Here is a 12,605-nt window from a genome sequence, read left to right as displayed (position 1 = left end):
ATTGAGTTTCCAGACTAGTATTATAGAGACTGTGGTTTAACATACCTCATCAAAAAATATTGTACGATAAGTTCTTCTTCACTCATGTCTTGAAGAGCCTCCAAACATTGTGACAACATTTTAATGACTTTTTAAAACAATATAATAAAAAACCTTTCTGTACACTTATTGCTGTTTGTAATAAACATATACTGTATTTATGAACATTCTCTATTTGTATTAAGCATATAAATTGTTTTGTATATCATGAGTGGCCCACGAGTAACATGCTAAATGTGACATATCTGAAATATAGAAGTACTGTATATATTTCATTTTGTATGAAGCTAGCTGTTTGCATTCAAAATAAGTACCGTACCGGTAACCAATATTTTAGCCCACCGATGTTTAATTCAAACATAGTTATTTTGCTTACCGTATGTATGTGCTTACGAGAATTACCACAAGCATATTTTTAGTGGAATTGGCTCAAAATCAACCATAGTTATGCGGGGTTCACACTGACAAGCATAAGCGCAAATCATAAAGCGTGTCAAAAAAACGATGGTTCACACTGAAAAAAAGTGTTCACACTGAGAGCGTGAAGCGTGACCGAATCGCGCCACCGGTTTGGAGATCTCGATTTCAAGCGTGAAAACAGAAGTTGAATTATTTCAACTTTTCCCTTTCGCGCTTGACATGAGAACTCGTCACTCGATCTGTTCGACTTTCGAGTCGAGGTTTGGAAGAGGTCGGCTGATTGTACCGTACTCGCTTAGGCTATAGTTTGTCAGCAGTTTTGGCTCTGTAGATATTTTGTAAAACATTATTATCAGCAGTCAGTTCAAATTCTAGCCAGCAGCAAGATGTAATTGATTTAACATACTGGCATTTAAAGATCAAAGCCTAGGAAAAAATACTAGGCCTATAATATTGCTGTAACATAAACCAGGGTCAGATCATCAGATCTCACTAGAATACTTAAGTGAGACTAAATAGTTGACAAATAATTCCAAATTTACAGAAAAACCAGATTGTTTTTGTTTTAAAACTAATCAAAGATACCGTAAGTTAACCTTTTTTTTCCAAAAAACCTCATTGCATAAAGATCAATAAGGCTAATACAGTTTACAACTTTATTATATATGGTATATAATTGGCAAATAAATGAAAGCGTAGTTCAGGTTTAGATGCATTATACTGAATTAGAATATGTAGGCTACAGTATTGTACGTAGGCTATGCTGTTTTATTAGCCCTAAATCTATGAAGGCCAAGTGGCTATATTTGACTTGGCCTGCTACAATACAGGGCAGTACCGTACCAGTATAACACAATGTACCGGTATTCGATATAGGCTAGGTCTATGGTTTAAAAGTAAAATTTAGTATGGTACCTACTTTAACAAACAAACCTAAGTCATGACATAGACTAGGCTATGTCAATGGTACATGATCAAGTGGTATTAATCTTTTTATATTGCAGTTAATATTGCTTCAATTAAAAAATAAAACATACAATTAAATAAAAAACTGGTAGAACTTAAAATGTTGCTGCTCTGTACGATGAAAAGCATAATAGATACAAAGATAGGAAGTTGAAGAAAAAGCTACGGAAAGAAATGAAAAAAGATATAGGCCATCCGGGTAATTATTAATTTATATTCTGACTTAAAAAATATTAAATAATGATTGATAACAAAACAACTTACGGTAGTTAGAAAACGTTGCTGAAATGGTAAAAAAACGTTTCTGCTGTTGCTGATGTCAGTGAGCTGAAGAGAAATCTAGTTCTAGTGTGAAAACATGTGTTGTTCATATTTTTGTAAACTGTAATGTTTTGGTTTTTCACTGTGTGTTTTACTGCTTTTGTGTCATCATACTAATCTCAGGTGTACGACTGTACGTAATGCTTATTTACAGGGTAGCAACTGAGTTATCTAAACAAACTTTGTGTTGCTTTATTTACGTATTTGATGATCAGGGATGTTGATGATGAATAAACACATGGATTGCAATTAGCAATACGAAGTAAAGGCGTGGCTATATTTACAGCACTAATGTTGCCAGATAAGAAATTTTTCCATAATTTAGTAAAGTTTAAAGTAGTTGAAGACAAAAACTTGTGATTTATGAGATTTTGAAATCTTGGGCAAAACTCTTAGCTTAAACCTATCCTTGGTAACACTTTTTACAAAACAATGCTTTTTGATTGCAACCATGGTTACATATAACCACTTCGAATAAGTACTGTTAATGTAAGCTCACAGATACTACAACTATGATGTTGTGAGTGAGGATTTTTGTTTCTAAAATGATGATATGGGAGAAAATAATTAATAACATACCTAAAATTACAGAAATTGAAAAGTTGTTTGTGTAAGTCCTGTGCAGATAAGTCTTTTAAATGGATATTTTTCACAAAACTTGCACAAGAAAGATCACAACAGCTTTGTTGGAAATGCTTTCAATTTCTTGCTTTTAATGGAAGAATCTTCACAAAGTATGAAGTAGAGAGTGTGGTTATACTTAGTGAATGACTTTGTAGGATTGTTTCAACAATGTCACTGTGAAGCTGAATATATGTATTGCAATGACAATTACTCTTAAGTGTAAGCGCATGAGCTATATCAGGGTTGTCCAAAGCCTGGCCCGCGGGCTGCATGCGGCCCGCGACCTCCTTCAATGCGGCCCGCCGCCTCTTCTAGAAAACTTTTAAAAATTACCGTATATCCTCGCATATAAGCCGACCCTAGAAAAACAACCTTAAAATGGTAAATTTATAAAAATCCGCATATCATATAAGTGACATAACAACCAAGTATGATACCCTGATTGAAGACTTCAACAAGCGATTTCAAGATTTCTGGCACCTTGAGAAAAACTTCAATGTATTCAATGCTCCGCTGACTATAACTATATCAGAAGCCGATGACGATTTGCAGCTTGAATTGTGTGACTTGCAAAGTGACCAGGTTTTATTAAGCAAAGCTACACTGCCAATCACTCAATTTTGGCCTCTTCTTTCTGAAGAGCATTATCCTAATTTACGCCGTTTTGGATTGCACTTGCTGTCAATGTTTGGCAGTACCTACCTTTGTGAAGCAGCATTTTCCGCAATGAAGTCGATTAAATCCAAAGAGTGGAATCTACTTAAACAAACATCTCTCGAAGCCTGCCTTCGTTTAGCCTCAACCTCAGTTGACATTGACACAAAGGAGCTGGCTTCCAAAATACAGGCACACCCATCTCACTGAATTTTAAGTAAACTGTACCGTTTTACGTACTTCCTTAAATATTTTTTACGAATAAATTTATGGTTTATTCTTATTCATACTTGTCAGTTATTTTTAAGGTTTCCTGGTCTACTGACGTTGCTTAAAATTTCCAAAACTCTCTTATTTGTAGTATTCACATCTTAGCTTCTTTAATCTATTCCCCAATATGTTTTTATGATAAATATAAAGATTCATTTACACATGTACGTGTTTTACTTTACATCTGGTACGGTAAGACAGTGTATAAGAGGAAAAATGTCAACTGCGGCCCGCGATCTAATTTCCTTGCCGAATGCGTCCCGCGTCCCATAAAGTTTGGACAACCCTGAGCTATATGAATGCAAAATCTGATTGTGGTCGAGCTGTGGGTTACCTTCAAAACAAAACTTTTCCTTTATATATACATGTTATGTTACCAAATATAGTTATTACTATCCAAACCCTTGACAGCCTGTTTCACCTAAAGGAGGATCATCAGAATGTCCTCATTCAAATAGAATCTCTTCTTGTTACTAAATATATTAATTATTGTGGAGATTCATCTGCTAAAATTAAGAAATTTCATGCTTAAAATTAGTAAAAGTTAATTACAAATGCTTATTTTATGTGCAGCTGTAGAACTGAAAGACCCGGATGACAAGTTCAGTGAGACTGTGAGAGCATAAATTTGTAATGACTTTCTGTCTTAAAGCATAAATTCCTTTGAAGACTTCACTGAGGGGTAATTATTACCTAGAATCAGAAAATGCAAGGTGATGATGTGACAGTCCTGCTGGGGGTATTTAAGAAAGACCAAAAAGTTCACACAATAAAATACAAGTAAGAAAAAGAAACTTTTTGTCTTGTCTGATAAGCGGATAATGCAAGTAACATCAGGACATGAAAAAGCATTGCATTGTAAGAACTATAACAGATGTCAAGCTAATTGTGTCTCTTGTCCTTGATATTAAATATCTTCAAATTAGGTATGTAAGATGTATGCTTGCTTTTCAATATATATATATATTGTACAAACGTTTACATCCAAGGTCGACCAAGCGTGTTATTTATATATTGTTATTTAAGTGTTGAAGGTTTTTGACATAAATCAAGGAACTTCAGTACTTTTCTGTGGTTCTTTTTTATGCGGCCTGCATCATAACTTATATTTTTTTTCAGGAATGTTTGCTCTCCATGTTAAAAGAAAACTCGTCAGCAATAGGGACAGCACTGTCTACTGCTACATACAATACAGATGAAGAAGCATTGTTTTGTCAATTGATTAACCACGCCAAACTTTGAATTAGACAAACACGCCTCTGATATGTGCAATTGTGCATGTCACACAGTGTTTAGTATGTATGCACCATTCAACAGAAAAGCACATAAGTGTGATTTAACTTGTCTTGTCTGATTTTTTGATATTTGTGTTAATCACATAAAGTTTGCAGGTGATATTTGTTACTCTTCCCCCAGTTTACATGGTCTCAAACAAATATCTTCTAAACTACTGTGTCGGTTAATCGGTTATGCCTCCAGACATGGCATTGCTTGTAATTGTAAAAAATCTTTTGGTTGTTATTTTCTCAACATTTCAAACTTTTTTTTTTTTTTATTTCAAACTTTCTTGAATCACACTCGCTTGAGCCTGAGAAATTTCTCTTTGTTGGGTCGGTTAAGTGTTTAGGTGTGTATACAATATACATGTAACTGTTTGTCTAATGAACTGGATATTTTGCGGCAAATGCGCTCACTTTGCTGCATTGCCAACAAATGAAAATCGCTATTTTATAAATGTTCAACGACTGTTAACCATACTCTGTTTTACTCATACTGTACGTCTTTTTATGCTTTGTAACTGTTGCATAAATATCGTCTTTTTTGTGTTAATCGTTTACGAGTAGCTTACAATGATTAGTTTAGAACGCTACATAATCTGTCACGATATGTGAGCGCAGTGTTTTTTTAAGGTGTTTTGGGGGACCGAAACGGTCCCCCAAATTTCTCCAGCGGTTTCCCAAAATTTGGACTTGCAACTACAGTAGAAAAGTAATGGTTGTTTTTCGCTATGTCTTAAGCAAATATGGCTATTTTTTTGTATTTAAATGAAACACTTGCGGTCTCTTGAAACTACTTAGCGGTCACCCAAACCAAACCTTAAAAAAAAACCTGTGTGAGCGCACGTGAAAATCAAATTAATTGTGTTTTTCTTCTTGATCAAATGATCACCCTGCTTGCCATCAGTTTGTTGCAAATTGCAATGTGACTGGTTTGAAAAGTGATAAAAGATTGGAGGGGAGTTTGGCACTAAAATTGTATTGTATGTATTGTAGTAATTTGAAGTAAGCCTTGGCTTAGACAATATGGTTTGCACTGACGTTATTCAGTTCATTTGAGATTATTTGAACACCGTAAAGAAGCTATTATATGCAACCCAGACAGCCACTCTATTTGGCCAAAATCGTACCCAATCTGGTAAAGATTTGGACCAGATAAAGTGGCTGCCTGGGAGGGCTGTGGAGTCTTGCGAAAAATATGCGACTCCTCGTTTTATAACTAGCCAACTCCGGCTTCAGAGTTTCCATTTTTTTTATAATTTTTATCGTTTTCCATTTTTGTAAAATTTAATTTCATCAAAGTTATGATCGAAATTGATACAGCGACTTTTACAAATTTAACAAAAACAAGCACTTCTATTTTCGGGTGAAGTTTTAGACCCAAATACGGCGAACAAAAAATTATATTCTTTTAAAAAGAGTCTAAACAAAAATTTTGTTTTTTGTTATATTTGTATCAAGTCGGAGTGAGCCTTTTAAATTACTCCATTCCGGACACGCCAAAATTCCTCCGATTCCACAGCCCTGGTTACATTACATATGTTGTTCTGTATATTGTTTGCAATTATTTGAATTTGTATATCTAGTTTACTTTGATATGTGTGGCTGATAAAGTGCTTATTGTCTGCAAATGTGTGGACTGTGCATTCACAATGATTTGTGGACTTACATATATGCACTGTACCGTCATTTTCATGCTTATACCAGATTAGCTTATTTCTTGCTATAGTAATCGTTCGTTGTGTTACTTGGTTCAATCAGTGTTTAGACTTAGAACGTTTACTGCCACTGGTATGATTGATATCACTTATCATTATTATGAATATTTCTAGTCGTTAGAGTAGAGTAAGTTTAAGATGATTGGTGTAGGTTCTTTTTCAAAGGATTCAATATTGCAGTGTATGTACTATGTTCAGGTCTTGGTTTCATCATATGCCTAAGCCTTATGCTAGGCCTATTTGCCCATTGTAGATACGAATGTAGCTACACCATCTGCGGCTTGATTTTTCGTTTTTTTACGTTGTAGTTATCGTCAATTTTCGTTTTCCTCAACTTCGAAGCCTTATTACAATATACTGGTACACCGTAGTTGCTTGCTTTGGTACATCCGTGCTTGGTTTGGTAGTTTTTAGAGCAAAGAATTAAGAGCCCGACGCGTGTAGCTGTAGCCTATATTGCCAGTCTTATATGACTGTTGATGTTTGCAGAGCATCTGACGTCAGCCACAGCCTGTACTTTTTGGACAGTTGTGATGCGGAGATATGTTAAGGCAAGACCGTCTTGGTTAAGGGCAAACCATAAAAGTTGTAAGAGAAGCGGGGAAGTTAACACAAGATTCCAAATGAAATTTCACAAATGGGCCACTTGAATTACAACCAATTGTATTTTCCAACATCGCTGAAATAAAAGTAACCTGCGCTTGCAATTTGTTTTTATTCTGACCATATAAGTTAATATATGGCAAACATAGCAGAGGTCCAAAAAAGGGTAGAAGCGACAAAGCGGAGCTGACACGTTTTGTCAAGAAAGCAGATCATCTAAGGTACCTACTACTACTCATTCTAAACTACGGTAACGATGGAAGCATTCCTCCATTATGTCACAAGATTTTGTTCTCCCAGGACCCAGGTCATCCCTTCTTTGAAATATGGGTGCACCAACCATCTAAATGTTTTGTGAAAAATTTATCAAAAATACGGTAGGCTACCGTCTTCAGTTTGTTTTGTTGGTTAATCAGCCAGGAAGTGAAGTAGGCCTACTTGTAAAGAACAATAAACAAACTTTTTTTTAAAGTAACCTAGGTCTATGCCAGAAGAAAAACTTCATTGTTATTTGCAAGTAGTCTTGCATAGGCTACTTTTCAAAAAAAAAATACCAAGTTTTCTTGATGACGAAGCATCCGAGCGGATTTAAATGCAATGTCGGGCTTTGTTATAACTTTGAAAGTTTGTCAACGGATATATGAACAAGCTTACTCACTCATCAATGGCTTCCACACGCTTAACGTCTTATTTCTATGGAAACCAATGTGAACATGTCAGCGCAAATCATAAAGCCGAAACACGCCAGACATGAAAACACGCCCACCCGCTATATGCTAAATGCTAGACAAGCTCAGTGTGAACCCCGCATTACGGTAGTGAATAAGAACCCCATAATATATAGGCTACAAATGTGTCATGTCAAATGCACTTCTTCATTTTGGTGCAAAATATCTTAAGAGGAACAAGAAAGGAGATAACATATGCAACTTTATATTTTTATCAGTAGGCTAGTAAACAAACAAGTTTTTTGCCAGTATATCTGCAGTCTGTAGTGTAAACTGACAAACAATAAATATTCAATGGCAAGTTAGAATAAACTTATTGGGCCTAACCTAGAAAACTAGCCACAAGAATGGGAAATTTTTTGACTGTAATTCACATATTCTTAATGAACAGCAAAATTGTTGATTGTGACAAGTATAGATTTGACCAGTGCATCATAATTTGCACATGTCTAACTACCCTTATCTAGATTTACATAATGTAATTAATATCTTTTAAAAATTCTTCAGTAGGCTATAAATAACCTGTACAGTGTACATATATATTTATAGAGTTTGAATAGACAAAAGGAGCCTACTGTTTAATCTTCAGTCTAGGTCAATTTCCATTGGCAACAAGTGCCTTCCTTTAAACTAACCAGTGCCTAATATTCCTGGCAGAAAAGTTTATCAACTAACCAGCTTTTCAACAACCTATGTTTTGGTCTTCTGCTGAAGAAGCCAAAATTCATTTGCTTAATAATTTGAACTCACATCATCTTTTAACTACTTGTAGTCATGCTAACCTAAGCCTCAGAAAAGTAAACCAAACGAATTTTTCTAGATAAACACTGGAACTAACATCCTAAACATTCTACATTAGTTAAAAACAAGTCTACAACCACAATCTCTTTCACAATTTCACCATTGATAGTAGACAATATGCCTGTATTTGCATACCTTTGGTGCTTTGCTTTCATAATGTACCCTACCACCACTAGGAGCGCTGTTTCACGAGCGACGACAACTGCCTTTTTCGTTAGCCTTCCAGACTAGTAATATAGAGACTGTGGGTAAACCACAGTCTCTATAATACTAGTCTGGAAACTCAATGGCGTTGCTAGGCAAGGCTGTGTCTTTGCATTTGAGACAGCGCCTCAAGTGTTGGTAGGGTACTTTTGCAAGTCGTAGCCAAAAGTCTAGGCACTAGGTAGGCTTGGCCGAGTAATGTCAACTGCAGGTTGTTTTAACTTTTAGTAGGCTAAATTCGTATTTGCAGATTACCGCTAAATAGGCCTAGGCTATTTTTTCTTATTACCAGATTATCCTTCTAAGTTGGTTGTGGCGCCCGAGAGCTCTGACGTAACGCACGTCACATACTGACGTCATATGGAATTCTAGCACATTCGTTTCCAATCAACAAATACCGCATACGTTCGGAAGGCAATCCTGTAATCAATCTTTGTACCGTGCCTGAATCATAGTACCACTGTATTTCATCGATAAGTGGATCCACCGTTATATAATGTTAAATGATCGTATGTAGAATTGGCAATGCCTGTAGATTGCGCCTTTCCAATTAAGCTAGAGTGCTTTTTAAGTAACGGCAACCATGATCCTTCACTGTACTTTACTATTCAACTTTACTAGCCTATACTATACTATTCGAGACGGTTCAAGAAGGTTCGCTATTATTTTCTGGTTGCAACCAAGCTGGTTACTCGATTTCTGCAAGTTGAAGTTCTTTTAGTTTGGTGTTCTTATTTCTCTATATTTTGGATTCTGTTCTTTGAAAGTCGAGTTAATAAACAACGGAGTCTTGAAGAATTCAATCTTGTAGTCACGTGTTAGCTGTCAAGCCAGTTAAGAAATAGACAGTGAAGAAGACCAGCGTGTCCTGGTCATTCCTTGCCAGTCCTGATTTCGGTTCTGCCCAGGAATGTCGCCGTCAGCACGGACGGCTGCATATGAGCGCGCGTATTAACTGACGCGTCCGCTACATATTTCTAGCACGGACGGGTGCAGTGTGTCGCACATGCTTAGCATAGTTATCAGGATTTGGCATAATCAGGCGCCTATTACGAATGTCAATGGACAGGCCAAAATGCAACAAAAAGTCTATGCCTATTATGGGTACAGGCAGATCAGCGAGCTTAAAAGTCCGCTTCAAATTCGACGGGTAGGCCAAGTGAGAGCCGCTTGCGCACGCTGCCGAACACCTGAATGAGCGAGCCGTTCACAGCGGTAAGAACACTAGAGGGTTTAGCACGATTAAAGGAACGACAGGGAAGTATACTTAGGCTGCTGCCAGTGTCAATAAGAAAAGTTAGATTCGTGTGCGGGTCATAGAGCCGAAACATCGCGGCGGAGTTTAAGTTGATGGTCCCCACTTCGCCCGCTCTGCTGAAGTGGGACCCGATACGTTTTTTGCTCCTTCCCAGTTGCAAGGAGGGGCGCAGCGACGGGCCCTAGGACCAAACCTATCGTGATAGAAACAGAGTGAGGGGCGACCTCGAAGATTGTCACGTGAGGGCGTGGGCCTCCGAGCGGCGAGAAAGGGGGACGCCCGACATTCAGGCGTCCTGAAGCTCCCAGAAATCTCACTACCAGAAGAGTTCATCCTGCGATCGAATGACTGTACAGACTCAGACAATGCGGAGACACGCCTATTCAAAGATTGATTAATGTCTGCCTGCGAGGAAAAACTGCGTGAACCCTGTACAACGGCATCATCGCCGCTTGAAATTTTAACTATTTCATCCGCTCGGCGCGCCAACGTCTCCAAACCATCACCCGCATGCGCGGCTAGAATGCGCCTAACGTCAGTCGGTAACTTACCCAAAAACAACTCACGCAACAAGGATGTATTTCCTCTAGCAGCACTACCCAAAAGTCGTCTTATTTTAGTTAAATGAGTCGATGGCCTTTCGGCTCCGAGAGGAGTCTTGTGGAACAAGGCACTCACACGGTCTCCCTCCGTGAGACCAAACTCGCGCAGGAGGGCCCGTTTAAGCATGGCATAGGGGTCGTCACAACCGTCACGGTCGACGACGGCGTCGGCGACCCTATGCAATTGCTGCTCGTTGAGTGCCTTTATAACTAAGTCATATCGTTTGTCGGTATTATCAATGGCCATATTTCTGAAAAAACTTTCGACTAACTCAATCCAAAGGGATACGTCCGTCTCAAAGAACCTCGGCAACGACATGGCATAGGGCCTGGGGTGCCTGCAGACACCACAATCCAGTGTCTGAAGGGAGTCGTCCGGACGGGGGCGAAACACATCGTCATCGCTGCTGTCAAGTCGCCCCGATCGCGCGCCACGAGTAAGGCGACGACCAAGGACGACAACGACGAGGGAAATAAAAAGGCTTACGGCTACTACGATAATGTAAAAAGAGTATTCAAACATCATGAATTAATGTTACTTAACTTGAATCCCACGGCGTCGGCGTCGAAGGAACGTCCGATGAAAGGCAGGCTTGTTATAATCCGTGATATAATCCAGAATAATCCAGTGCATCCAGCGATCAGTTCACATTCAGTCAATTCACAGTTAAGTCAAGTGATTAATTCACAGTGAGATCACGTCGTTACAGCTCACAGTTAGCAAAACGAATCACGTCGGGGTCACCAGAAATATGTAGCGGACGCGTCAGTTAATACGCGCGCTCATATGCAGCCGTCCGTGCTGACGGCGACATTCCTGGGCAGAACCGAAATCAGGACTGGCAAGGAATGACCAGGACACGCTGGTCTTCTTCACTGTCTATTTCTTAACTGGCTTGACAGCTAACACGTGACTACAAGATTGAATTCTTCAAGACTCCGTTGTTTATTAACTCGACTTTCAAAGAACAGAATCCAAAATATAGAGAAATAAGAACACCAAACTAAAAGAACTTCAACTTGCAGAAATCGAGTAACCAGCTTGGTTGCAACCAGAAAATAATAGCGAACCTTCTTGAACCGTCTCGAATAGTATAGTATAGGCTAGTAAAGTTGAATAGTAAAGTACAGTGAAGGATCATGGTTGCCGTTACTTAAAAAGCACTCTAGCTTAATTGGAAAGGCGCAATCTACAGGCATTGCCAATTCTACATACGATCATTTAACATTATATAACGGTGGATCCACTTATCGATGAAATACAGTGGTACTATGATTCAGGCACGGTACAAAGATTGATTACAGGATTGCCTTCCGAACGTATGCGGTATTTGTTGATTGGAAACGAATTGATTGGAATTGATTGGAAATGACATTACTCGGCTAAGGCTTAGCCGCTAAGCCTACCTAGTGCCTAGACTTTTGGCTACGACTTGCAAAAGTACCCTACCAACACTTGAGGCGCTGTCTCAAATGCAAAGACACAGCCTTGCCTTGCAACGTCATTGAGTTTTCAGACTAGTATTATAGAGACTGTGGTTTACCTAAGGAGTGAGCTTTTCAATAAGAATAAGTTGGAAACACTTCATGGAATGGCGTCTTCTGCTCAGCGCTTTTGTTCAGAATTTCAGTTAAAATTCATCAACAGTTTTTGCTTGGCTGGAAAAGAATTGGATTCACAAAAATACTATTTGTTATCAGTTTGCCAACTTGACAAGCAGTGACATTATTTTCTTCTGTTTAGAAAAGAGTTCTGCATCAAAATCAGTGTAGGCTACTGTTTTAGAAGTGACAAAACTTACTAGTGAAATGATTTAGAAATTGACTAGTGGCTAGCCTATACACTTTGAAAGAAAGTATTTTAGAAATTTGAGTTCTTTGCAAAAGATGCCATTAACCTTTATATTATCCATCACAACAACATGGTTGGTTGCTGGTGCTCAAGTGTACCCCAGTCTTCCTGAGGTTTGCTATTGTAGTTTATATATACTGTACATATAATATTTGATTTAAACCATTTATTCTTGGTCAGATAATTTCTCATTTGAATGGCTTGGATGTTGAGTGCCCGGTTTGTATGAGCAAGCTGCTCCACAACTTTGATCTTGCTTGTTGTGTAG

At 38.1% G+C, this 12,605-nt stretch overlaps 1 protein-coding gene and 1 long non-coding RNA gene across 2 annotated transcripts in view; both read left to right on the top strand.

The window, feature by feature from the left end:
• The first annotated feature begins 1,520 nt into the window (after positions 1 to 1,520).
• LOC145767286 (uncharacterized) lies at positions 1,521 to 6,653 on the top strand. The gene is made up of 3 exons (XR_014288757.1): positions 1,521 to 1,624; positions 3,868 to 4,074; positions 4,414 to 6,653. It is a non-coding gene; the product is annotated as an uncharacterized LOC145767286 (long non-coding RNA).
• A 5,657-nt stretch (positions 6,654 to 12,310) lies between these two features.
• Positions 12,311 to 12,605, top strand: part of LOC145767319 (prominin-2-like) — a 47,148-nt gene continuing 46,853 nt past the window's right edge. The window contains exon 1 of the mRNA XM_082579115.1: positions 12,311 to 12,450. Within this exon, the coding sequence (XP_082435241.1) occupies positions 12,373 to 12,450 (78 nt within the window). The 5' untranslated portion in view covers positions 12,311 to 12,372. The remainder of the gene's footprint in view (positions 12,451 to 12,605) is intronic.

Source organism: Aplidium turbinatum, chromosome 3 (assembly GCF_918807975.1).
Source record: "Aplidium turbinatum chromosome 3, kaAplTurb1.1, whole genome shotgun sequence".
In the NCBI taxonomy this organism is placed as follows: Eukaryota; Metazoa; Chordata; class Ascidiacea; order Aplousobranchia; family Polyclinidae; genus Aplidium; species Aplidium turbinatum.
The sequence above is the reverse complement of the archived record's forward strand: the minus strand, read 5'-3'. Positions and strand labels throughout refer to the sequence as shown.